At 37.3% G+C, this 25,073-nt stretch overlaps 1 protein-coding gene across 3 annotated transcripts in view; it reads right to left on the bottom strand.

Annotated features, from left to right (window-relative positions):
* LOC120767279 overlaps nt 1–25,073 on the bottom strand; it is a 77,344-nt gene that overhangs the window by 11,200 nt on the left and 41,071 nt on the right. For 2 of the 3 annotated variants that reach the window (XM_040093153.1, XM_040093154.1), the window contains exon 3: nt 6,178–6,704. In XM_040093153.1, the coding sequence (XP_039949087.1) occupies nt 6,178–6,503 (326 nt within the window). In that variant the 5' untranslated portion in view covers nt 6,504–6,704. Of the gene's footprint in view, nt 1–352; nt 653–6,177; nt 6,705–25,073 lie in introns of those variants that run through there. The other variant, XM_040093156.1, reaches the window with a different exon arrangement.

Here is a 25,073-nt window from a genome sequence, read left to right as displayed (position 1 = left end):
TTCCCACTTATATTATTTTTAAATGTAAATATTTGTGGTCACTGTAGGCGATACACATACATATACATATGCTTATAATGTGGCTGCCTGTGTGTGCGGTAACTCCCCGTGAGGTCAAACGTCATGTCAACCGAAGGCCAAAGTGTCAAGTTCATTTCTTAACGGTTTCAACAGTATGGCACTGGCATGACAACGGCATCCGTGATTCCATAACCATTAAAGGATACGTTTTGAAAGCCAAAACACCAATGCATGTGCTACATATATACTAAAAGTATATATTTACAATTATTTGTCTGATTTATGATATGCTTTCCAACTCACTCTTTCACTCACTGACTAAATGACTTACTTGCACGATGCTCTAACATTTCAGCGTTCAAGCCATTGGCGTCCGCAGCCTTCGCAAAGTCACACTAGCACTTGGTCATTATTTGCAACTTAAGCGCTCTTATTCGAAATAATAAACGAACATATTCATGAACTCGCGCAAAAACAACACAGAGGCACCATGAAGATATTACAAGAATATAAAGTTCAAACAGAAATCATTAACCGCATATTTCAATTTCCATAAAGGCTAAAAAATAAACAATTACTATGTTTGTTCTTTTGTGTCCTATTCAACCGGAGCCAACTTGGTAGCACGTGGAACTCTTGCAACTCGCACGGCCGATACTCATTTGCTAACTAAATCAATGAAGCGCCTCGAGTTGGCTCGCTAACTGGTTGAGTATAGTTGGTTGGTTGGCTGGTGTTGCTACGTCGTCTACGACGTCTGTTCGCCTGTCTGTTAGTCGGCTGAAGACTCGTCTGTCTTGCTTGGTAGCCCATTCACTAGCCTCCAAAGCACCTGCCTTGCAGTTGAAGCACGTGTGGCATGTTTATTCTACCTTCTCATCTTTTATTCACCATTTTCTTTGTTTCATTCAACCGTGCAAGGTATTCATGTAATTGGAGTTCGAATGTAGTGGTCCAATGAGCTTAATGTCGCACAGTGATTCATTGTTGTATAAAAATTAAGTTGACAAACTATAATCTTAGAAGAAAACATATCAACTACCAGAAGAAAGATCATACTTTAAAGTACCTCATAATTGGAATATCTTTCTGCAGATTTCGTTCAGCAAATAGGGTTAGGATTCAGCTCAAACATGATATTTGTTAAGGTCATCTGAACAATTGAAATGTTGGTCTTTTGTGAGGGCAAAAAAACCCAAGATATGAAGTTTTACGAAGAAGGACTTTAAACCGTTGAGTCAACTGACCGACGGTAGGACATCAATATTTTTCAATCTGAATCTTCTTCTTCAATATTAGCATAGGCAGCTTGCGCGGTTCTAGCCGAGCTTACAACAGCGCGCCAATCGTTTTTCTGTTTCGCAGTTTTGCGCCAATTTGAAATTCCAAGTGTAGCCAACTGATGTTTCCAATAGAGTGGAGGTTTTCCTCTTCTTCTGCTTCCCTAGGCGGGAATGGCGTCGAATACTCTCAGAGCCGGAGTGTTTTCATCCATTCGGACGATGTGACCTAGCCAGCGTATCCGCTGTCTCTTAAGTCGCTGAACTATGTCAATGTCATCGTATATCTCACACATCTAATCGTTCCTTCGACTACGATTTTCATCGTGGCCAATGCGCAAAAGACCATACATCTTCCGCAGAATCTTTCTCTCGAAAATTCGTAACGCCGACTCATCAGATATTGTCATCGTTCATACCTTTGTACCATAGAGCAGGACGGAGATGATGAGTGGACTTGTAGAATTTAGTCTTTTTTCGTCGAGAGAGGACTTTACTTCTCAATTGCTTACTCAGTCCTGGATTTCGAAACTGACGTTGTTTTTGTCTAAAACCTTGTTTGGTAATCAACGGCTCGGTGAGTCCTTCCCGAACCTGATGGAGGTTTTGGTATTGCTCAACGTCAGTTTACACAGCTGTATTAGTTTTGCGGGAATACCAAATTCAGTTATAGCGGCATAAAGGCACCTGTCAAAAGCAGCTTTGAAATCGACGAAGAGATGGTGTTTGTCGATCCTTTTTTCATAAGTATTTTCTAAGATTTGGCACTTGATATCTGGTCAATTATTGATTTTCCAGGCTTAAAGCCACACTTATAAAATATAATCAGTTTTTTGACGGTGGGCTTTAATCTTTCACACAATATGCTCCATAGCACCTTATATGCGATGTTGAGGACTTCTATCTCACGGTAGTTGACGCATATTGTGGGGTCTCACTTTTGTGGATTGAAACAACCTGAGTCCACCGAAAGTTGAATGAAACGCCAAGAAGAAACTGATGATTTTGACTCAAATCAAACGGGACATATGTATATTCCTACAAGAAATGAGCCTGAACTAACTTCTGCGTCAGAAAACTATAATTTTAATATAAGTTATTCACATAAAACAGTCCACTGTCTACTGTGGTCTATCGTGACGAGCGGTGTTCGTCATAAAACGGCAAACACTGTTCCTTTGGTGCTGTAAAGATGTAGGTAATAACACTAAAAAGCGAACTATATACAAACATGCATAAATATTTAGGTTTGTATGGAGGCATGTGACTGCTTTTGGAATGGTAATCGATGACTCTTACAAACATAACTTAGTTGAAGTAAAAGCGAAAAGGCATTGAAATAATACGGAAATCGCGCTGCGCTTTACAACTCCTCTATATAGTCGTAGTGTGTATTTATACATACATACATACATATTTATGTACGACTATGTTTATAGCTGGATATAGGCTTTTAAATCTGCCGCATTCTAGTGCTGGCAAGTTCTTAAATCGATGTGCTTTTATTACATATCAAAACACAAACTACATATGCATACAAGCATATATGCACAAAAATATATGCATATAAATAACAGTGTATACACATACATACTATATTTATAAAATACTTTCACTCTCGTCTTGTCCATATCGTTACTTAAATGTTATTAAAGTGAAGTAAAGTAATTTAATCGATTTTTTTCTTTACAACCATCTTGCTGTTGTTGTTGTACATAAGTATATGAATGAGTTGTATGTACACTCCTTATTTATAGTTAAATCAATGATTGGTACTTTGGATTGATTAATGAGATGATTGATGAAAGGCAATTTTATTTTTCGAGATTAAAACTTCTGTTTCAAAGCTCGAAGAAACAAGATCTAGACGGAATCTTTTAATAAAGTTCCACACTTTATCATCGAAGAGCTGCAACTGGAGGGAAGAAAACTTAATTTTAGATGGAAACCTCCAACAAATTCACTTAGCCATTATACCATTGATACAGAGAACCGCCGCGTAGTAGGCCTGCAGAGTGGCCTGCAAAGATTTTGTTATGTGATTTAGCACCACTGCACTAGTGGGGTTATGCGAAGTGACTTGTCTACATAGATAAGAATTCTGAAACAACTAACATCTTGGAAGAGAATATTCGGCGCGATATTGCTGGCATACAGCCCCAATTGCGATCGGAGATCACTTGTCCGAAATTATTTTTAAATCATAATTTCAAACTCTTATCTGTAGAAAAAATTCTTGGGATAAATTTTCAATTTATCGGAGATATTTTTTTAAATTTAAACTTTTTTAACTGTTAACTGAAGTCTAGACACTTATATTCGATGGAGGTTCGTAATAGCATTGACAGACGGCAGCGTTAAACCAGATTAATTGCATTTTTCGGGATTATTTCAGGAGTTACCACAGCTAACTCCGTTGCTGAATCCAAAAATAACTCTCAAAATTTTAGGGAGTCTGTGAGATTTTCGTTGGCAACATTGTTAAAAACGGCCAATTTTCATCTATTGTGAATGAAATACAAGCAACCCTGACAGCTGTTTATCAAATTCTCAATATAATATCAATAAAACTTCTATGTTATGATGCAGTTTTAAAAATAATGTGTTGATATGCTTTTGTAATAAAAAATGGTTTGGTAATAATTGGTCGGCTAACAACCGTAATGTTTATCTTCTATCAATTTTCATTGAAAATATTATAAAAAGGACAATGAGCTGTTTATCAGAGTTTCAAACTCGCATAACTGCCGTCTGTCACCTACAAATTTGGATCTGATTAAGTGCGCAGTTAATCCGGATTAACGCTGCCGTCTGTCAAGGCTATAAGAGGTAAGCAGAATAACAGTCAGGCAAAGTAGTTCCGACTATTTTAAAAACAAACTCTGTATTTCTTTAGCAAAATTAGGTTAATGATTCATTTATTTGGAGCACGAATATATAAGCTAATTTAAAAAGCTTTATGTCGCAAAGTGGTATAAATTCAAAGGAGTTTGATAATTTATATCCATAAGGCGTTCTTCGATTGTCATGGACAAAGACAAAGGGTATCCAAGGCATAAGTAGCATAAAAGCGATAACTGGTAAAAGGTTAGAGGCGCATGCTTCATTTATAACGGGTTATTCAAGTAGAGGTTATTTTTTCAATAACTTTTTCTTGACAGATTACGCGTGATTCCTGTCAAGCTGTCATGTTATTATTGTTCAGTATAGTTCATCATGGAAAGCCTGAACAACGTTTACGAATCGTTCAACTTTATTATGAAAATTCACGTTCTGTAAAAATTTTGTTTCGCGCGTTTCGCTCAGCTTATGATCAACATACTGGGCTTACTAAGCGTACTATTCGCAACCCCATCACCCTCTTGAGACCCAGCATTCCCTATTGGATAATATTCGAACGAACAGACCACGTCCAGCAGCAGTGAAGAAAATATAGCAGCCGTAGCTGATAGTGTACACGAAGACCGTGGAGCGTCGATTCGGCACCGATCGCAGCAACTCGGATATATGGAACGACTCGCGTATTTTACGTCGAGATCTTAAATTGAAAGCGTATAAAATACAGCTTGTGAATGAACTGAAGTCGCTAGAACTTCCACAGCGACATTGCTTCGCTCTAATGGGTTCTTGAAAAGTTTCAAGAAGAGCCGACGTTTTCGTGCCGAATGCGTGCGATGAGGCCCATTTCTGAACAGCTTCAAGAGCTGCCATTTCATCAAAAAAACAACGGTTTGGGGGTTTGTGGATTTGTGGGTCAGTGGAATCATCTGTCGGTCGCTTGGCCCCCAAGATCGTTTGATGTCATACCGTTAGACTTTTTCCTGTGCGCTTCGATTCAGACCTGGGAACAAAATAACACGCATGTCATTACCAGTCGAAATGCTCGAGCGAGCCATTGAAAAGTGGACTCAACGGATGGTCCATCTGAGACGTAGCCGCAGCCAACATTTGAAATAGATAATCTTCAAAAATTTAATGCCAAAGAATATTCTTTCGAATGATTATTTAAAATAGTAGGTAACCTATAGGACAGTTCTGCAAAATGACGTGCTCTTAACTTTTTACTTAATGCTCGAGCGAGCCATTGAAAAGTGGACTCAACGTTTGGTCCATCTGAGACGTAGCCGCAGCCAACATTTGAAATAGATAATCTTCAAAAAACGAATATTCTTTCGAATGATTATTTAAAATAGTAGGTAACCTATAGGACAGTTCTGCAAAATGGCGTGCTCTTAACTTTTTATCGGCCGATCTGGCCGGTTCTGAAAATTTAGCAATATAATATCAAAATGCACCTACGCATTAAATTTCTTTCGAATATTTTTTTTTAGAATCCCGAAACCGGTTTAAGACCCATAGTTTTTAGACAAAGTTGTTAAGAATGATCCGTTGAATATTTCCAAAATTTCTATTCGTTTTTTGCGTTTTTTTCCCCTGGAAATCAACCTGCCATGTGCCTTTTGAAGGTTAGATCTAATTACATAACATAATCATACAATTTATGTGGCAAACTCGCCTAGAAATGATACCAATTTTGTAGTCCGCCTCGTATATTGCTTTTGCATAACATCAAATTATAATTTATGTTAATGAAATTAAAAACAAAACAAGTGAGTTTCCACTTCACTTTCCTGACCTTACACACCTTTACTAACAACGCAAGGGAAAAACAAATAAATTATTTTGATATTTTACATTTTATCACGCCACTTTACATGACATTTCAATACTTCACAGCCACGCTTGACCAACATTAGGTAAATGGTTAATTATTATTTTGCGTGAAATTCACATGACAAGCCTATATTCGCCACGCATCTCTTGAACGCCCCACACATACGCCATAATTCGCCAAATTTAGGCGAAATTCACTCACCTGTGACCGCGACGATGCGTTGTTGAGCTCGCACTGCTGTGATTACGACACACACCCTCGCCAACGCCGACGCCAACATGCGTGCAGTTGCCCTCAGCACCGGTGTTTGCTGTCGTACCACCGTAGCGGCTGGCGCAATGCTCCACTTCATCGTAGCCGGCGCTGGCGTTACAAGCTAAAGTGTTCGCCGACGACGGCATATTGGCATTTGGCGTGTTTGTTGGATTTGTTGTGTTTGTGTATTGTTGATGTGACAGTTGTTGCTGCTGCTGCTGCTGTTCCGCCAACCTTTCTTCGGTTTGCGTTGCTGGTCGATTGGCTGTCATACTCGTAGTTGTTGTCGCCTTTGTTGAAATGTTGCATTCATCGAAAAACGTAGAAGTCGAGTGGGGAAAAAAATTAAAATGCGAAATGCGAAGCAGCAGGTTTTGTTGACTCTTTTTATTTACATTCTTGCCGTCTACAGTCCAATTGCTATACTCTGCTCACAATTGCGTTATTCTGCGCCTGTAATGAATAGTTGAGAGCTGAAAAAAAAAACAGAAAAATTTAGTGCAAATTGTAGGAAATGTTACAAATTACGATTAATCTGTGTCGTTTTTATTGAGTGCACTTTAAGTTGTTTCAAGATTTACATTCATATCTGCTGTTTTTTTTTTCTTCACACTTATCCTATTGTGTTGAGTTTTGTAGGAGTTTATTGCAATGATTTACATAATATTTATCTTTTACAATTGCGTGTATGTACAGGGTGCAACTGCTAATGTGGAGCTAGAGAAATTTAATTAATATCTCTTTCACGCTATTAGTGCCGACATCCGGGGCTTAATGTTAACTTACAGCTGTTCATTAGAAAAAATTCTCAATACTTTTCAAAAATGCATTTCGATAGCGGACAAGGATATAAAAAGGTCTTTATCATGATTTTAATCGATCAGTTCACATGGCAGCTACATACATATATGCCATATTGATTGGATCTGAACAATGTATTTAGAGATTGTAGCGCTGCTTTAGATAAAAATATGTGCCAAATCGCATAAAGATATCTTGTTAAATATATGTAAAAGTTTCCATACAAGAACTTAATTTTGATCTCTCAGTTTGTATGATAGCTAACGGGTGATCCAAGTAGAGGCACTTTTTCAATAGTACTTTTTTGACAAATCAAGCGTGATTCCTGTCAAGCTTTCATGTTATTATTGTTCAGTATAGTTTGGCATTTCATCATGGAAAGCCTGAACAACGTTTACAAATCGTTCAACTTTATTATGAAAATTTCTCGTTTTATAAAGGTTATGATTCGCGCGCTTCGATCAACTTATAGTCAACATAATCGGCCAACTGAGCGCACTATTCGCAACACCATCACTCATCTTGAGATTCAGCATTTATTATTGGATAATATTCGAATAGACCATGTCCAGCACATAGTGGAGAAAATACAGCGGCCGCAGCTGAAATTGTAGACGAAGACCGGAGGGAATCGATTCGGCGCTGTTCGCAACAACTCGGACTGACGTATGGAACGACTTGGTGCATTTTACGTCGATATCTTAAATTAAAAGCGTACAAAATAGGTCCTTTTCTGGCATTTGGGACGAATAGCAACATTAATAGATTAAAAATCTGCCATTCCATCCAAAAAAAAAAGCGGTTTGGTGGTATGTGGTATGTGGGCCAGTGAAATCATCGGTCCATATTTCTTCAAAAATGATGCCGGTGAGAACGTAACCGTTAATACGTCATGATAACTGACTATGCCGCTTCGATTCAGGACTTGAAGCGAAATATCACACGTGTCATTCGCCAGTTACCAGTCGAAATGCTCGACGAAGTCATTGAAAATTGGACTCAAGAGATGGACCATCTGAGTCGTAACCGCGACCAAATACCTAAAAAATAAATACCAAAGAATGTTCTTTCGAATAATAATAAACATTTCCTATTAAATTTGATGTTTCTGTGTTTTTTTTTAAGTAGGGAACCTCGAAATGGATCACCCTTTACATGCTAAAGTGGTCCGGTCGGCTGTTCTAATAAATGATTAACTTTTTGGGTAGAAGGGATGTACGCATGTTTGAACCGACTCAGCTCATCCCGGCAAGCCTATTTTAAATTGAGAGTGATTTCTTTTCATTGCTTTTTTTGAGTTGTTTTGACGGAAATCTAATAAAAGCGCGAATTAAGAAATATGAGGTAAAACCTTCGAAAAACTATTGGATGACAAGAGTCTTAAAGTTGTGAGTTTTATCAAATAGTGTTTTAGATCTGAACTGAATTTATCTACAGTCACCCGATAAAGTCTACATACCCCCCCGAAAAGATCAGTTCTGTGTCACCTATGCACAATGGAAACACAAAATGCATATCAAACGAACTCTTATTAAGAGCAAAAAGATATTTTGACTATATTCCTTTTGTAGAGGTTATTCTAAGAGTAAAATATAAAGATCTTGACTTAAGCTTTCACCCATCTACATCTACTGAAGACGACGTTATCGAAAATTTGGTGGAAACTGCGCAAAAGCATCATAACATTTAGGAAATAATAGAGGCTCTCAAGAGTATTAATATTATTTTAATTTTTTTTGTATTTAAAAACTGAAGACAAAAATCAGTTATACATAGTTTATAGAAAATATAACTAAGGGGTTGCTAAGTCAATACATATACAAATAAAGTGTGAGGCAATGCTTTCGACTAGCCGACTCGTAATTTTAGGGCAATGGAACCAAACGGCTAAATTTATAGTATATATTCACCAACGGAACAAAGAGTGTAATAGGAACAGAAGAGCGCTTCTTCTATAGTAATCCACACTCAGAAGGTAGTTTTAAGCTAAGTGACTACAATTCAGTATGCCAGGCCGAAATTGTGCGCATAACAGAAAGTGCCACTTAGACTTTTAATCTAACTAACATTCCAAAACCCTTGTTAATGCTATCCGTAGCGTCAGAACTAAGTCGCACAAAATTCTCCTGAGCTGCCTCAGACCATTAAGATCCTTCAAGGGTTGTTTGAAGCAAAGGATTCTATATAAATACTACAAGTCTTGGAACAGTAGCAAGACTGGGCATACCACAATGTTACTTTGGGGTAGTACTGATAGTGGTCAGACCAAAATGCTCCTACTTCTAGGCAAAAGGGAACTTACTAATATTGAAGGGGTTCTGTCACGGCACCAACTCTAAGATTCCACCTTCAAAAATTGGTAAAGTGGATTCGATGGAATATAGAGTATGCTAATAGGACGGGATATATTCCACAGCCAATGTTTTAAGAAACATTGGCCAGGCTGGTGTGGAAAAAATCGGAGTTGCTGGACAACGCTCAATTTGGTTACCACTCAGCAGCACAAAGGGCCTAATTATGACCTATGTGCGGTTGTCTGCCAACTTCCATCTAACAAAGAATGTTAAAAGTGGAGATTTGGAATGTTTTTACAGAAAAAAATATTGATACAGTCGTGAACGGGAGATGTCGATGACTTTGTTTACGATTATTATGACGTTCGTTTCGTAACGTTTCAAGTTGCAGTCCTCTCTGTATTCCAGTGTTATGACGTTGTCTTATTATTGATTCCATCCTACATCCTCTTTGGTACAGAGGGCTACTTATATGTACACAATATGGCAACTTCAGTTGCATTGTAATTTTACATATCTAGCAACATGGTCATACATTTCCTCTTACTAACTTTTATTTAAACTATAACAGAATGACAGCACCCTGTAACACCACATATTGTAATCCGAACTCATATGCACGTAAATATTTTGTATTGTTTGAATTACTGTTTGCTTGTTGACTTACTTGCAAATTTTGTTGTCTTATCTCACACGTAGACACGTAGACTACATTTTCATTCATAAGCAAATACGCAAAATCCAGCGATTGTACAAAACAAGAATGCTGTCTGACTTTGCTATCAACTCGAATATAGAGGCATATTTATGTACATATGTATGTATATACATTCCTATCTTTAGTTGTAACTTGGACCCACTTAGAAGTGGAAAAACACTGCGTAGCGGCAATAAATACAAATGAGAAGGAAAACTGAGCATATGAGTATACATATGTACTTCTACCTAAACGATTATGTAAAGCTTTAAACTAATTAAGAATACTGCGAGGTGCTAAGGACAACATGCCAAAAGCAAGTAGTAGAGTCGTTTTCCAATTATTAACTCGCCTTATAACGGTTATTATAAAGGTTATACATTAATGTCTCAGAAATATTATTCGCCTGTATCACTGACACAAAGGCCTGCAGGCAGAGCTCAATAAGCGGGTGTTGTATAAAATATACCACGTACACAGACTGATCAAAACTGACTAATAGAGTGGATGTCACAATATATAGCTCGGAGCTGGATCTTAGGCGACCCTTCACGCTTCCGAAAATCTACAGCATCTTCCAGGCGAATGTCCTTGCGATCAAAAAAACGGCTGAGCTAGCTAACAACGGAGGAAACAACAAAACGAAAATCTATGGTAACAACTCTCATTGCATTACGTAGATAATTTTCTTAGAAGCAGGGAAGCAGTAGACATACTGCGCTCCAGGCCACAAAGGAATTATGGGAAACGAAATACTGGACAGACAGTTGAGAGTGAGATGGAGTGCCCTAAAAACATACAGGATCGCAAAGATCACCTGCAAGAACCCTAAAAAGAAACGCACATGCGTGCTACTCACATATAAAGGAATTCCTGGAAACGAAATTGATGATTAGATTGCCAAAGTGCCATCCGTCTGGCTATCGAACCAGCACAGAAAATACGTACGTCACTATCAAGACGGACGGCATCACTTGCGAGCCGGATGATCAGAAGTAGTGACGATACATACAGAGCGTGCAGGAAAGTCGACATAAGAGCGTAGCTTAAACACCCGCTATTCTTCTGTCCTCTCTTCTGAATCCTCAACATCCATTGTGTGAAAGATTAAGGCCCACCGCAATCAAACTGATTGTGATCGAAAAATACTCATACTTATTACTCATACGGTCTCTAAAGGACTGTGCTAAAGGATGGTTGTTGATCTAATGACAGATCACAAGCTACTAGCATCATATGAAAAGAGGATCGACACACACCACCTCTTTGTCGATTTCAAAGCTCCTCGAAAAGGAGCTGCCTTTATGCCGCTATGACTGAATTTGGTATTCCCACAAAACTAATAGAACTGTTTAAACTGACATTAAGCAATACTTAAACACCCGCTATTCTTCTGTCCAGCCTTATATAGGACTAGTCTTATATATCAAGGAACTTCGCAGTTTAAGGGACTAGACGAAGTATCAAATATTGATATCTAATATAAAGTTGTTCGCCGCCAAAAGCATTGGCACCCTTCATGACGAATACTTCGGGTCAAATTGAACTCTAGAATTACTAAGGATCAGTAGGTCTATGTATGGTATGACCTCACATAGTGATCAGCGTGAAAGCCGAGTCTGTTTATCAATGTTCGTTCATCTATCCATCTGCATATACGGGAACTAGTTTTCAGTTTTTGAAATATCTTTTGCTCATTTGCCAGAATTGCCGATATTAGACCACAGTAGCATATAGCTGCCATATAAACTGAACTAACATAGTTTCAAGTTCACTAAATATGAGATAAAACATTTTCTAAAAGGTCTATTCTGGATCGAAACATTTAGCGGGACTTTTATAATTGCTTTCCATGAGGTTGCACAGTTTCAAAAAATTTTTCACCTAACCTTTGAGTATTTAGTAGAATCAAAAATCTGCAAACTATTTCGAACTCCTCTTCAAACTAAGTCTCTGGCATATCAATAAAGCAGTAAAAATATACATAGCACATACATATGTACATATAAGTAGTACATACATACATGTTGGCTTGGAGACACTTTCCGCTTATTATGGCCGAGACGTTACATTTAATGCAATTTTAATATTTTATATTGCTGTATGGTAAATGTATTACGTTCTTTATGCTTCTTACATAAATACTGCAAACATATCACATCTCCATATGTACATGCATACACTCCCATATATAAATACATATGTATATGTATGAATGTACTTATGTGAATAGTGTTTGCATGACAGTATGGCAACATTATTGTGAAGTAGAGCGTCAATTTTGGATCACTTTACCAGCCATCTTACTGTACCGGTAGGTAAAAATGATTAGGCACTTATTTGTAATTTAAGCTATACCGTTACAGAGCGAAATTGCGTTGAGCTGAGGAGAGCTGATTAAAAATACTTATTACGTACTGCCGGTAACGGTAGGAGGCAGTGAAATAGAAAATGAAGTGAAGGCCTATTATGATACAGCTACAACAACAAAACCTATAGTACATATGATGCTATTAATACATATTCACCTTAATGCACACGCATACTTATACGGATATGAGTACAGAGAACACTTGGGAGACATGACAGATTGTGTAAAAATAACACCAGTTGACATGTGTTGCCAACTAGTACCTGGAGTTGCAGTTCAGCGCAGACTCCAAAAGACCGTTAATTTCGGTTGAACCGATGCCAAACTTGCACAAATATAAAAGATTCCTTACAAGAGCTCGATTTTGATCATTCAGTTTGTATGACGGTTATAAATTATGGTGGCTACACCTGAACAATTTTTTCGCAGATTGCACCATTATCTTAGATAATAACCAATGTCAAATTTGGTGAAAATAACTCGTCAAATGAAAAAGTTTTCCATATGAGCACTTGATTCGAATCGTTTAGTTTGTATGACAGCTATATGCTATAGTGACTCGATCTGAATAATTTCTTCGGAGATTGTACCATAGTCTCAGACAATAATCCTTTTCAAATTTAGTGAACACATCTTCTCAAATGAAAATGTCTTTCATAAGAGCATTCCATTGCCGTCCTTCAGTTTGTATGAGAAATGATCCAACTCATGCCCTATTAATAATGTAAATCTCAGATCGTCTATTAAGACTGTTAGTTGATGAAGCCCATCATGAAACTAACTATAACAAGTAAGGAAGGGCTAAGTTCGGGTGTCACCGAACATTTTATACTCTCGCATAATAAAGTGATAATCGAGATTTCATTATCAGTCATTTACATATTTTTCAAATACCGTATTTGTGTAAAGTTTTACTCCGCTATCATCATTGGTTCCTAATGTATGTATATACTATACAGAGAAGGCATCAGATGGAATTCAAAATATTGTTATATTGGAAGAAGGCGTGGTTGTGAACCGATTTCACCCATATCCATCACCCGTACATGTCATCAGGGTGTTAAGAAAATATTATATACCGAATTTCATTGAAATCGGTCTAGTAGTTCCTGAGATATGGTTTTTGGTTCATAAGTGGGCGACGCCACGCCCATTTTCAATTTTTAAAAAAAGCCTGGGTGCAGCTTCCTTCTGCAATTTCTTCCGTAAAATTTAGTGTTTCTGACGTTTTTTGTTCTTCGGTTAACGCACTTTTAGTGATTTTCAACATAACTTTTGTATGGGAGGTGGGCGCGGCTATTATCCGATTTCTTCCATTTTTGAACTGTATATGGAAATGTCTAAAGGAAACGACTCTATAGAGTTTGGTTGACATAGCTATAGTAGTTTCCGAGATATGTATGTACAAAAAACTTAATAGGGGGCGGGGCCACGACCACTTTTCCAAAAAACTTACGTCCGAATATGCCCCTCCCTAATGCGATCCTTTGTGCCAAATTTCACTTCAATATCTTTATTTATGGCTTAGTTATGACACTTTATAGGTTTTCGGTTTCCGCCATTTTGTGGGCGTGGCAGTGGGCCGATTTTGCCCATCTTCGAACTTAACCTTCTTATGGAGCCGAGAAATACGTGTACCAAGTTTCATCATGGTATCTCAAGTTTTACTTAAGTTACAGCTTGCACGGACGGACAGACAGACATCCGGATTTCAACTCTACTCGTCACCCTGATCACTTTGGTATATATAACGCTATATCTGACTCTTTCAGTTTAGGACTTACAAACAACCGTTATGTGAACAAAACTATAATACTCTCCTTAGCAACTTTGTTGCGAGAGTATAATACGAGTAAAACGAAAACTACCTTTGTAATACGATTTATTTCTTGTCTAAGAAAGGTCTCAGTCTCGGCAATAACTTTGACGCGACCATTTTAGTGAAGTCTCAGAACAGCAAAATTTCGCTGTAAGCCAGGCCCGAAAAGTTTGTTGGTGCAGAAGCTATGCGAAGTCATTTTCTTATCATTTCACAGGACTTTGTGCCGCTTATGAGCTCACGTTGAACCCTCTTTGCACAGAGCTTTACAGAGCATACCCAAAATATTTATGAACAATATGTTTAACACGTAGTTTTGATATTTGTAGTGAATTTGGTGTCCTCATTATTTTATTTTACGATCAAACCAAATAATTCAGTAGATTTGTTGATGCTTTCGTTTATAATTTTTTAAACGTCATCTGAACGTTTAGTGAATCTTTTTCAAAAGATAGACCCAATTTCAGCTTCTTTGTAGAATATTGTCGAACGAGAGCATGCCTGACGGTTGGAATTCTAGTGTGCTTTGCTCAATCCACAAAACGGGAGACCCCACAATCTGCGCCAACTGTTATCTCCTCAATATCGCATATACGGTTTTACGGTGAAAGATTAAAGCCCACCGCAATCAAACTGATTGGACCTTATCTGTATGGATTTAGGCCTAGAAAATCAACAACTGACCGGATATTCACCATGCGCCAAATCTCCCGTGAAAACAGGATTGACACACACCACCTCTTCGTCGTTTCAAAGCTACTTTTGACCGCTCGAAAAGGAGCTGCCTTTATGCCGCGATGTCTGAATTTGGTATACCTGCTAAACTAATACGGCTGTGTAAACTGACATTGAGCAATTCCAAAATCTCCCTTAGGAAACGAGGTTTAAGACAAGGCGACTCCCTATCGTGCGTCTTCTTCAATTTGCTGCTGGAGAAAATAATTCGAACTGCAGAACTTAATCGCGCAGATACAAACTTCTATACGACTACTGCCGTACGCTGATGATATTGATATCATTGGCTTCAACATCCGCGCCGTTAGTTCTACTTTCTCCAGACTGGATAAGGAAGCAAAGCAAACGAGTTTGGTAGTGAACGGAGGTAAGACGAAATATCTCTTGTCATCAAACAAACAGTCGTCGCACTCGCGACTAGGCTCCTACGTCACTGTTGACCGTCATAACTTCGAAGTCGTATGTAGATAATTTAATTTATCTTGGAACCAGTACTAACACAAACAACAATATCAGCCTCGAAATCCAACGCAGAATACTTCTTACCAACAGATGCTCTCGACGAACAAAAACCAAACTCTATGAGTCACCCATTATTCCCGTCCTGCTATATGGCGCAGAGACATGGACGTTAACAACATCTGATCGATGTTTTGGCCGGTCAAAAAGGCGCTGGTTTGAGCCGATGTGTGAGAGCTCGCATTGTTATGGTGCACAATGATTCGTCTTCTCTTGTTCGTTTTTCGAATTTCTCCGAAGACTTCAGGCAACCAAATGGTGGTGTACCACTCAGAATTGACCGTCCTACGTTGCTCAAGCGGAACAGTCACCACACGACCAGTTTTGCCGAAGAAACAGACAACCATTTGCTTCGAAGTGCTTCTTTCACGAACAACTTTCGTTGAATTTGGCTCGTCTTGGAAGACCCACACGGTCGATTGCTGTTTTGATTCGGGCTCATACCCATAGATCCATGATTCGTCACCTGTGATGATCTTATAAACGTCTTTTAAAGCACCGCGATCGTATTTTTTCAGCATTTCTTTACACCAATCCACACGAGCCTATTTTTGAGCGATTGTCAAATTGTGCGGGATCCAACGAGAACAAACCTTTTTTACGGCCAGGTGTTCATGCAATATCGAATGTATGCTGGTGGCAAAAATGCATAGGCATGCCTCTATCTGAAGGTATGTTACATGACGGTCTTGCATTATCAGTTAACGTACGGCATCGATGTTTTCTGGCACAACGGCTGTTCTTGGACGACCTTCACGGAATTCGTCTTTGAGCGAGCGTCGGCCACGATTCAATTCGTTGTACCACTTTTTCACAGTGCTATAGGATGGTACTTCATAGCCATACAAAGATTTTAGTCCATCGATGCACTCTTGTCGTGATAATCCACGTCGAAAGTTGTGAAAAATGATCGCACGAAAATGTTCACGAGTTAATTCCATTTTTTGGCCGAGATGAATTTTTTAATGCTAAAAAATGTCAAACTTTTTAATGGAAATGTCAGATTGCACCTGGCAACACTTAGTGTGACCTAGGCCATAAATATATATAGCAGCCTCCGTATAATAAAATTTATATAGATTTAGGTAGACAAAAGTAATTTCTACCCTTCGGAATTTAAAAATGAAATATGACGTATGTACTTCATATTGACAAGTGCTTTAATTTGGTAAACGGCAGCACTGAAGTACCTCTATGCATAGTCATGTATTTTATTTTCATCACACAAGGCTATTTGCATAAGACATGGCTCTTTCCTAGTATATGCATATGTAAGCAGTTATAATATGAAATATGTGAATGACATGCGTTCTTTGTAGGCGCGATGATGCCGAATCACACGTGAGGATGCACCACGAGTCTGAATAGTTTACATTTTCCGAATACATATATGTAGATAAGTATGTATGTGTACTGTAGTTCCAATATGAAAGAAGCAGATAAAAATATATACGAATACGTATGTACATATGAGTAACGACAAGCACATGTAAACAAAGTACTGGTGAATGTGATTACGAAGCGGCCGTGGAAAACTATTTACATAAAAAACATATGTAGTATGTATGTAAGTACATACATATACACTGTATGCTAACCGTATTTTAAGCCGGCTGCTACCGGCAAGTTAACTGGTGAGGAAGTCCTTGGTGATGACTTTGTCATAATGCACTTCGGTCAAGTTCAACGAAGCAGACACTGAGCACTCTAAAGGTAACTGCGAAGTTTCGGCGAAGGACCTTACAAGTACGGCAAGTAGCTTTAATATGAATGAAACAGTTACAAAAATATGTTGGAAAGAGAGGTAGAGAGAGAGAGAGAGAGAGAGAGATATAAAAGTACATATAGAGTGAGTAAAGAGTATGATTTTAATACAATATCAATAGATGATGGCGCCAATTTGAAATGAGCGGAATACCACACAAAATTGAAGAAATTATCTTACTAAGAGAGCTCTTTGTTATCAATTCTAATGAGAGCGGTTGGGGTAGTTCATCAACGTATCCGTTAGGTAAATTAGATGAAGAAACTTGAGCAGAATTGCGAAAGATGGAATCTCAAGCTTCTGACATGCAAAGCTTTCACAAATCGAATATATGTACGTACTTATATCGCAATATTTGACATTTTTTGACCCGGCACGGTTTTATGGTCGCGCACAAATCAAGCACGCTCTAACCTAGAAAACAATTTAGACATCGTATTAGTAAAGGTCCAAAAAATATAATTATGAAGTGGACTGGGATATCAGCCACAAAGTCGGCGAGAGAAAATTCTGTTATTACCGACGGGCATAGCGATTTGACAAGCTGTGGCGCCAGTGCTCACACCTCATCTGCAACGGGTGCAGATTGCGGCGATGGTAGCACTACCGCCAAGCCATCTCTACAGCGTATGGGTGCTACAGTCCATGTAGGCTTGGAGCAAGAAAGCGCTACAGCATTAACACGAAAAAATAAGAAGAGCTTCTGTGCTCTCCTGAGCAGGTGAATGTGAGCTCCAAATATGGCAACAAGAGAAAACCCCGGAAAAAGCCAAGCATAGTTCCTCCATGCGTTACAAGGCATGGTGATGAAAAACGACCGGATACATTTCGCCACATGCATTCGCATAGAACAGCACATCGCTAAAAAGAGGCAGCGACAGAGACCGAACCGAAGGCATAAATAGTGATCCGATCAGCACAGGAGGTTGTTGTTTTTATACTCTCGCAACAAAGTTGCTAAGGAGAGTATTATAGTTTTGTTCACTTATCGGTTGTTTGTAAGTCCTAAAACTAAAAGAGTCAGATATAGGGTTATATATACCAAAGTGATCAGGGTGACGAGTAGAGTTGAAATCCGGATGTCTGTCTGTCCGTCCGTCTGTCCGTGCAAGCTGTAACTTGAGTAAAAATTGAGATATCATGATGAAACTTGGTACACGTATTTCTTGGCTCCATAAGAAGGTTAAGTTCGAGATGGGCAAACTCGGCCCACTGCCACGCTCACAAAATGGCGAAAACCGAAAACATATAAAGTGTCATAACTAAGCCTTAAATAAAGATATTAAAGTGAAATTTGGCACAAAAGCTCGCATTAGAGAGGGGCATATTTGAACGTCATTTTTTTGGAAAAGTGGGCGTGGCCCCGCCCCCTACTAAGTTTTTTGTACATATCTCGGAAACTGCTATAGCTATGTCAACCAAACTCTATAGAGTCGTTTCCTTCAGGCACTTCCATATACAGTTCAAAAATGGAAGAAATCGGATAATAACCACGCCCACCTCCCATACAAAGGTTATGTTGAAAATCACTAAAAGTGCGTTAACCGACTAACAAAAAACGTCAGAAACACTAAATTTTACGGAAGAAATTGCAGAAGGAAGCTTCACCCAGGCTTTTTTTAAAAATTGAAAATGGGCGTGGCCTCGCCCACTTATGGACCAAAAACCATATCTCAGGAACTACTCAACCGATTTCAATGAAATTCGGTATATAATATTTTCTTAACACCCTGATGCCATGTACGAAATATGGGTGAAATCGGTTCACAACCACGCCTTCTTCCAATATAACGCTAATTTGAATTCCATCTGATGCCTTCTCTGTATAATATATACATACTACATTAGGAACCAATGATGATAGCGGAATAAAACTTTACACAAATACGGTATTTGAAAAATATGTAAATGACGGATAATTAAATCTCGATTATCACTTTCATGCTGCGAGAGTATAAAATGTTCGGTGACACCCGAACTTAGCCCTTCCTTACTTGTTTTACATTAATCTTTGTCAAATTTCGTGAAGATATTTTGAGTGTCTAACCTGGATTAAAGTTTCTTAAACATATTTGATCGATGCGAAACATACTAGGGGTATTCAGACCGAACCCTGTTAATTTGGTAATTCGTTAGTTGATGCTTCGTTAAAAGGCTTAACTGTGAACATACTTTTTGTTCTACCTCTGTAGTATGATGAATCTTATTCCGAAACAGCTGATTCAATTTTATTAAAGAGTAAAAATGCCTCATTAAAGTGCGAAATAAAAATTTTCAGTCATTTAATTGAAAATTATGTGGAGCAGATCAAATTTATTACTGGTAAGTACTTTAAATTGATGTACAGAGGAGCAGGAGAACAGCTGATGTGATAATACCGAGTAACGAAACAATTATCAAGCTTGCCAGATGGATAGTTCGTTACCCGGTAGTCTGTTAATTTTTCAAAAACAAAATACTACCGAATAACGACTAACGAATGAACAAGGCTGGTCTGAATACTCCTATTGAAAATATGAAAAAAAATTTATTTGAAAAAATTTAATACTTTATTACTATTATTATTGTCACTCGAAGTTGAAACCTGAAAAAAATGCACGTGGGTGGCCCGAGTGATTTTGGCTCTTGATGTTATCTGAAATGAAATATTCTTGATTATTCTTAATCTATAGATATGTCATTCTGGTCGGAACTACTGAAGTTAAATTTCAAGGGTAAATAACAAAATGGCGGACTTTGAAAAAAAGTCCTTTTATTTTAGCAAAGAAAGCGTTGTAAAATAAAAAGTTAGGGGTGAAAAAAATGCTCGTTTACGAGCGACGAGAACTGTAAGTGTGTAGAACAGCCTGTTCAAATTTTAAAGCAATCGGTTCAGTAGAAAAAAAGTTGGGACCTGGGCCGACCAGAAAAACAATCTTTTGAGAAAAACGCGTTTAAAGTTCGGTCGACCTAAAAAGTTGGACTCCGAGGCGCTATAGGAAACTCCTTATAACTGCCGAAATATTTCGAATTTCTGTCTGAAATTCTCACAGTATATTCTCAAGACATTGTACTTTCAAACTAAGCAAAAAAAAATTTCAATTTTTTGAACCCAAGTTATCAGACTACTACCTTAAGGTTTACCTTAGTAAATACACTTAACCATTTATGTAACCAAAGATAGGAAACTAATATTTGCCAGCATTTTCAATGACCCAATTTATTACCCAAACTACATAAATTGAAGAGAATATTGAATTGTAGGCCACCAACTTATATAAGTACATACTTATGTACATAAGTATGTGTGTATGTGTATACATAACTACTTTAATAACTTACATATTGTGAATGGCACGTAAAACCTTAGTAAAAGCGGCAAATTCCTCTTCAATTGAGGGCGTTGTAATATCCAACAACAACACGTAGCACTTTTTGAACACCATTCAACAAACAATTTATGAGTAGTGCGAGCATATTTCAAACAAATCCACTCAATTTAATTCAATTAAATTGATTGGCGATACCGGTGAAATACACGTAAAACACAACCTTTTGTTGATATATCTACATAAGTATGTATGTATAGATATACTTAGCTATATTTGTTTAGTAGTTGAGTGCGAATGTTTATAGCTTGTTGAAATGTATCGACTGCAACGCGTTGTGCTGTGCAATTTATTATACGGTATTAGTTTGTGACTCGTGCCACAAGCCAACCGACGTACTAGTCAACCAGACGCCCGACTTCGTAATTTCCCATTGTGGTCCAGCATTGGCAGTTGCCAGAGCGCGTTGTCACAGAGTAAATAAATTATTTATCTGTATAAATAAATGTCTTATACTACAGTATGATATGAAGTGTGCTTACATACATACGTATGTATATAAATATGTACGAGTAAATGGACGCCTACGCAGCCGTAAACCCGTACACATGGATGTAATAAAACTGTAGTTTGCGGTTTATGCTTGGCCCACATTCTCTTACAGTGTCAGAGTAATATCTCTGCGTACAATACACTATCAGATGGCTTTAAAAAGCTTGAGATTTGAACATAGCGGTACAATGAGACATGCCGGAAATCGGTTGTAACTTCTCATATCAAAACACATTTTCAAATCTTACGAAGTTAAGATAGTTACACAAAAATAAGAACTCTGAAGGCCTTACGACATGATAATCGTGGCATAGCCCATTAGTCCCAATCTATGAGTAATACTGACTTTTACCATGTTAAAGCTGTTCAACTAGTTAAGACAATTAAGATGCTGATTGGCCCATCCGGTTTGGTATTCCCACTTAATTTTTCTTCAATAATTAGTATGTGACATCTGTCAAATAATACTTTGTTTTTGTTATATTCCTTTTAATTGGTAGGTAAATAACACTAACGAGTTTATAATGCAATTTTATTGTATTAATTTACCGCAGAAGGTAATAATAATATACATAACGTGTTGATCCAAGTAGAGGTACTTTTTATACCCTGAACAGGATATAATAAGTTTGTCACGATGTTTATAACACCCAGACAGAAGCGTCGGAAACCCTATAAAGTATATAAATAAATTATCAGTATGTTGAGCTGAGTCGATTTAACCATGTCCGTCTGTCTGTCTGTATATATACGAACTAGTCCCTCTGTTTTTAAGATATCCTTTTGAAATTTTGTAAACGTCGTTTTCTCTTCAAGAAGCTGCTCATTTGTCGAAACGGCCGATATCGGACCACTACAACATATAGCTGTCATATAAACTGAACGATCGGAATCAAGTTCTTGTATGGAAAACTTTCACATTTGACAATGTATCTTCACCAAATTTAGTATAGATTATTTTTTAAGGCAACAATGTAATCTCCGTAGAAATTATTTAGATCGGTTAACTATAGCATATATCTACCATACAAACTGAACGATCGGAATCAAAATCTTGTATGGAAAACTTTCACATTTGGCAATGTATCTCCACCAAATTTGGCATAGATTATTTTCCATAGAAACAATGTAATCTCCAAAGAAATGGGTCGGATCGGTTAACTATAGCATATAGCTACCATACAAACTGAACGATCGGAATCAAGTTCTTGTATGGAAAACTTTTACATTTGACAATGTATCTTCACCAAATTTGGTATAGATTATTTTCTAAAGCAACAATGTAATCTCCGAAGAAATGGGTCAGATCGGTTAACTATAGCATATAGCTACCATACAAACTGAACGATCGGAATCAAAATCTTGTATGGAAAACTTTCACATTTGACAATGTATCTCCACCAAATTTGGCATAGATTATTTTCCATAGAAACAATGTACATAATCTCCGAAGAAATGGGTCGGATCGGTTAACTATAGCATATAGCTACCATACAAACTGAACGATCGGAATCAAGTTCTTGTATGGAAACCTTGCACATTTGACAATGTATCTTCACCAAATTTGGTATAGATTATTTTCTAAAGCAACAATGTAATCTCCGAAGAAATGGATCAGATCGGTTAACTATAGCATATAGCTACCATACAAACTGAACGATCGGAATTAAAATCTTGTATGGAAAACTTTCACATTTGGCAATGTATCTCCACCAAATTTGGCATAGATTATTTTCCATAGAAACAATGTAATCTCCAAAGAAATGGGTCGGATCGGTTAACTATAGCATATAGCTACCATACAAACTGAACGATCGGAATCAAGTTCTTGTATGGAAAACTTTCACATTTGACAATGTATCTTCACCAAATTTGGTATAGATTATTTTCTAAAGCAACAATGTAATCTCCGAAGAAATGGGTCAGATCGGTTAACTATAGCATATAGCTACCATACAAACTGAACGATCGGAATCAAGTTCTTGTATGGAAAACTTTCACATTTGACAATGTATCTTCACCAAATTTGGCACAGATTATTTTCTAAAGCAACAATGTAATCTCCGAAGAAATGGGTCAGATCGGTTAACTATAGCATATAGCTACCATACAAACTGAACGATCGGAATCAAGCTACCATACAAACTGAACGATCGATGTATTTCTGGGGAATCAAGTTCATTTGAGAAGGAAAAGTAACCTGAAGAAATTGAACTCCCATTTCATTCAGAAAAAAAACAGTTTGGTGTGGTTTGTGGGCCGATGGAATCATCGGTATTTACATATTTCATCAAAATAATGCCGGTGAGAAAGCAACAGCAATTTGTTGCCTGAAAGTGGAAGCTCATAATCTCGGCGACATTTGGTTTCAACAAGATGGAGCGACTTCCACACATCACACCAATCAATTGATTTATTGAGAGAATTATTCGGTGAGCAGATAATTTTATGTTTTAGGTCGGTCGATTGGCCACCAAAGATCCTTGAGACTTTCCTGTGGCCATATGTAAAGTTTAAAAGTCTATGCGGACAATCCCGCTTTTGATTCAGGACTTAAGAGCAAGCCATCACCGTTATTAATCACCAGTGACAAGTCGAAATACTCGAACGAGTCAGCGAAAAGTGGACGCAACGGTTCATCTGAGACGTTGTCCCGGCCAACATTTGAAAGAGATAATCCTCAAATAAAAAATGCTAAAAATGTTCTTTCCAACGATAATAAACATTTCCCATTAAATTGGAAGTTTATATGTATGTTTTCTTTACAAAAGTAGGGAACCTCGAAATAGTTCACCCTATAGCTGTCATACAAAAACCGACTGACAATCTGCGAATAAATTGTTTAAATCGGTTTCCTATAACGTAATGTATGTACATACATACTTATGTAACTTCCATAAAATTTAACGATCCAAATCAAGTTATTGTATGGTGAACTGTTTTTTATTTGATAAAGTTTTTATTTGTGAAGGATATCATAACTTGTCTCGTCTATTCATACCTCAAAAGTCTTCCTGACATACTTACATAAATATGTACATACATACATAAGTACATAAATATCCACAGAACATATTACAAAATACATTCATATGTACATACATATGTATGTATATGTCTACTATAATAGATAATGGATGGAGTTAAGCAGATTAGGATGAGTTTGCGCATGCAAATTGCTTTCCTCACAATCAATAAATTGCGCATCTCATCATCCCATTTCAATATACACTGTACACACATTTATCTCTATTCATTTACTTACTCATTCACATAGCGACATTTAAGTAAATCTATTATGTGACGTAAATTCTATAATATAGGCATATCAATTATCGGCATTAAATAATAATGAAGTTATAAAAAATATACGCGTACATATACATAACTACAATGAGTATATGTACTAGGAAGGGTCGTATTTTTTGAAATTAAAAAAAAAATTGTTTGACCTATTTCTTTCCCGTTAACTTTTAGGAAGGTTCTTTGAATTGCGGTAAAAAATTTCCTGAGACGACGACAATGTTAAAAAGCCAATATAAAATGCTAACAATAGTAATGTGGCACAGATAAATTAGTAAAAGTAAGTCGAAGATATGATCAGTAGAGGTATGCTATGGTGAATTAGAAGTCAGTCTGTTGATCTAGTGATTCTGTGCTTAATTCTTTAAACATAGTTGTACTCCAGTTATTGGATTGAAACGGTTTAAATTTATTGCAGACTAATTTTAGCTAGTATTTTTTTATTAATTTTAAGCCCGTGAAGCATAATAAAGCGACTTGAAAACAGTTATTTAATATACGAACACTTCAGCAATCATCTCTCAAATCGAGTGACTAAAGTAAGTTTGGGGAACAATAAAAAGTCAAAGTGTCTCCACGAATGAAAATTACACAGAACAAATCAATGCATTCAACTTTATATGACATAAAAATGTAACTTAGGCTCTAAATGGAACTAATTGCAACCTAAGCTCTGCG

This window comes from Bactrocera tryoni, chromosome 2 (genome assembly GCF_016617805.1).
Source record: "Bactrocera tryoni isolate S06 chromosome 2, CSIRO_BtryS06_freeze2, whole genome shotgun sequence".
Lineage (NCBI taxonomy): Eukaryota > Metazoa > Arthropoda > Insecta > Diptera > Tephritidae > Bactrocera > Bactrocera tryoni.
The sequence above is the reverse complement of the archived record's forward strand: the minus strand, read 5'-3'. Positions and strand labels throughout refer to the sequence as shown.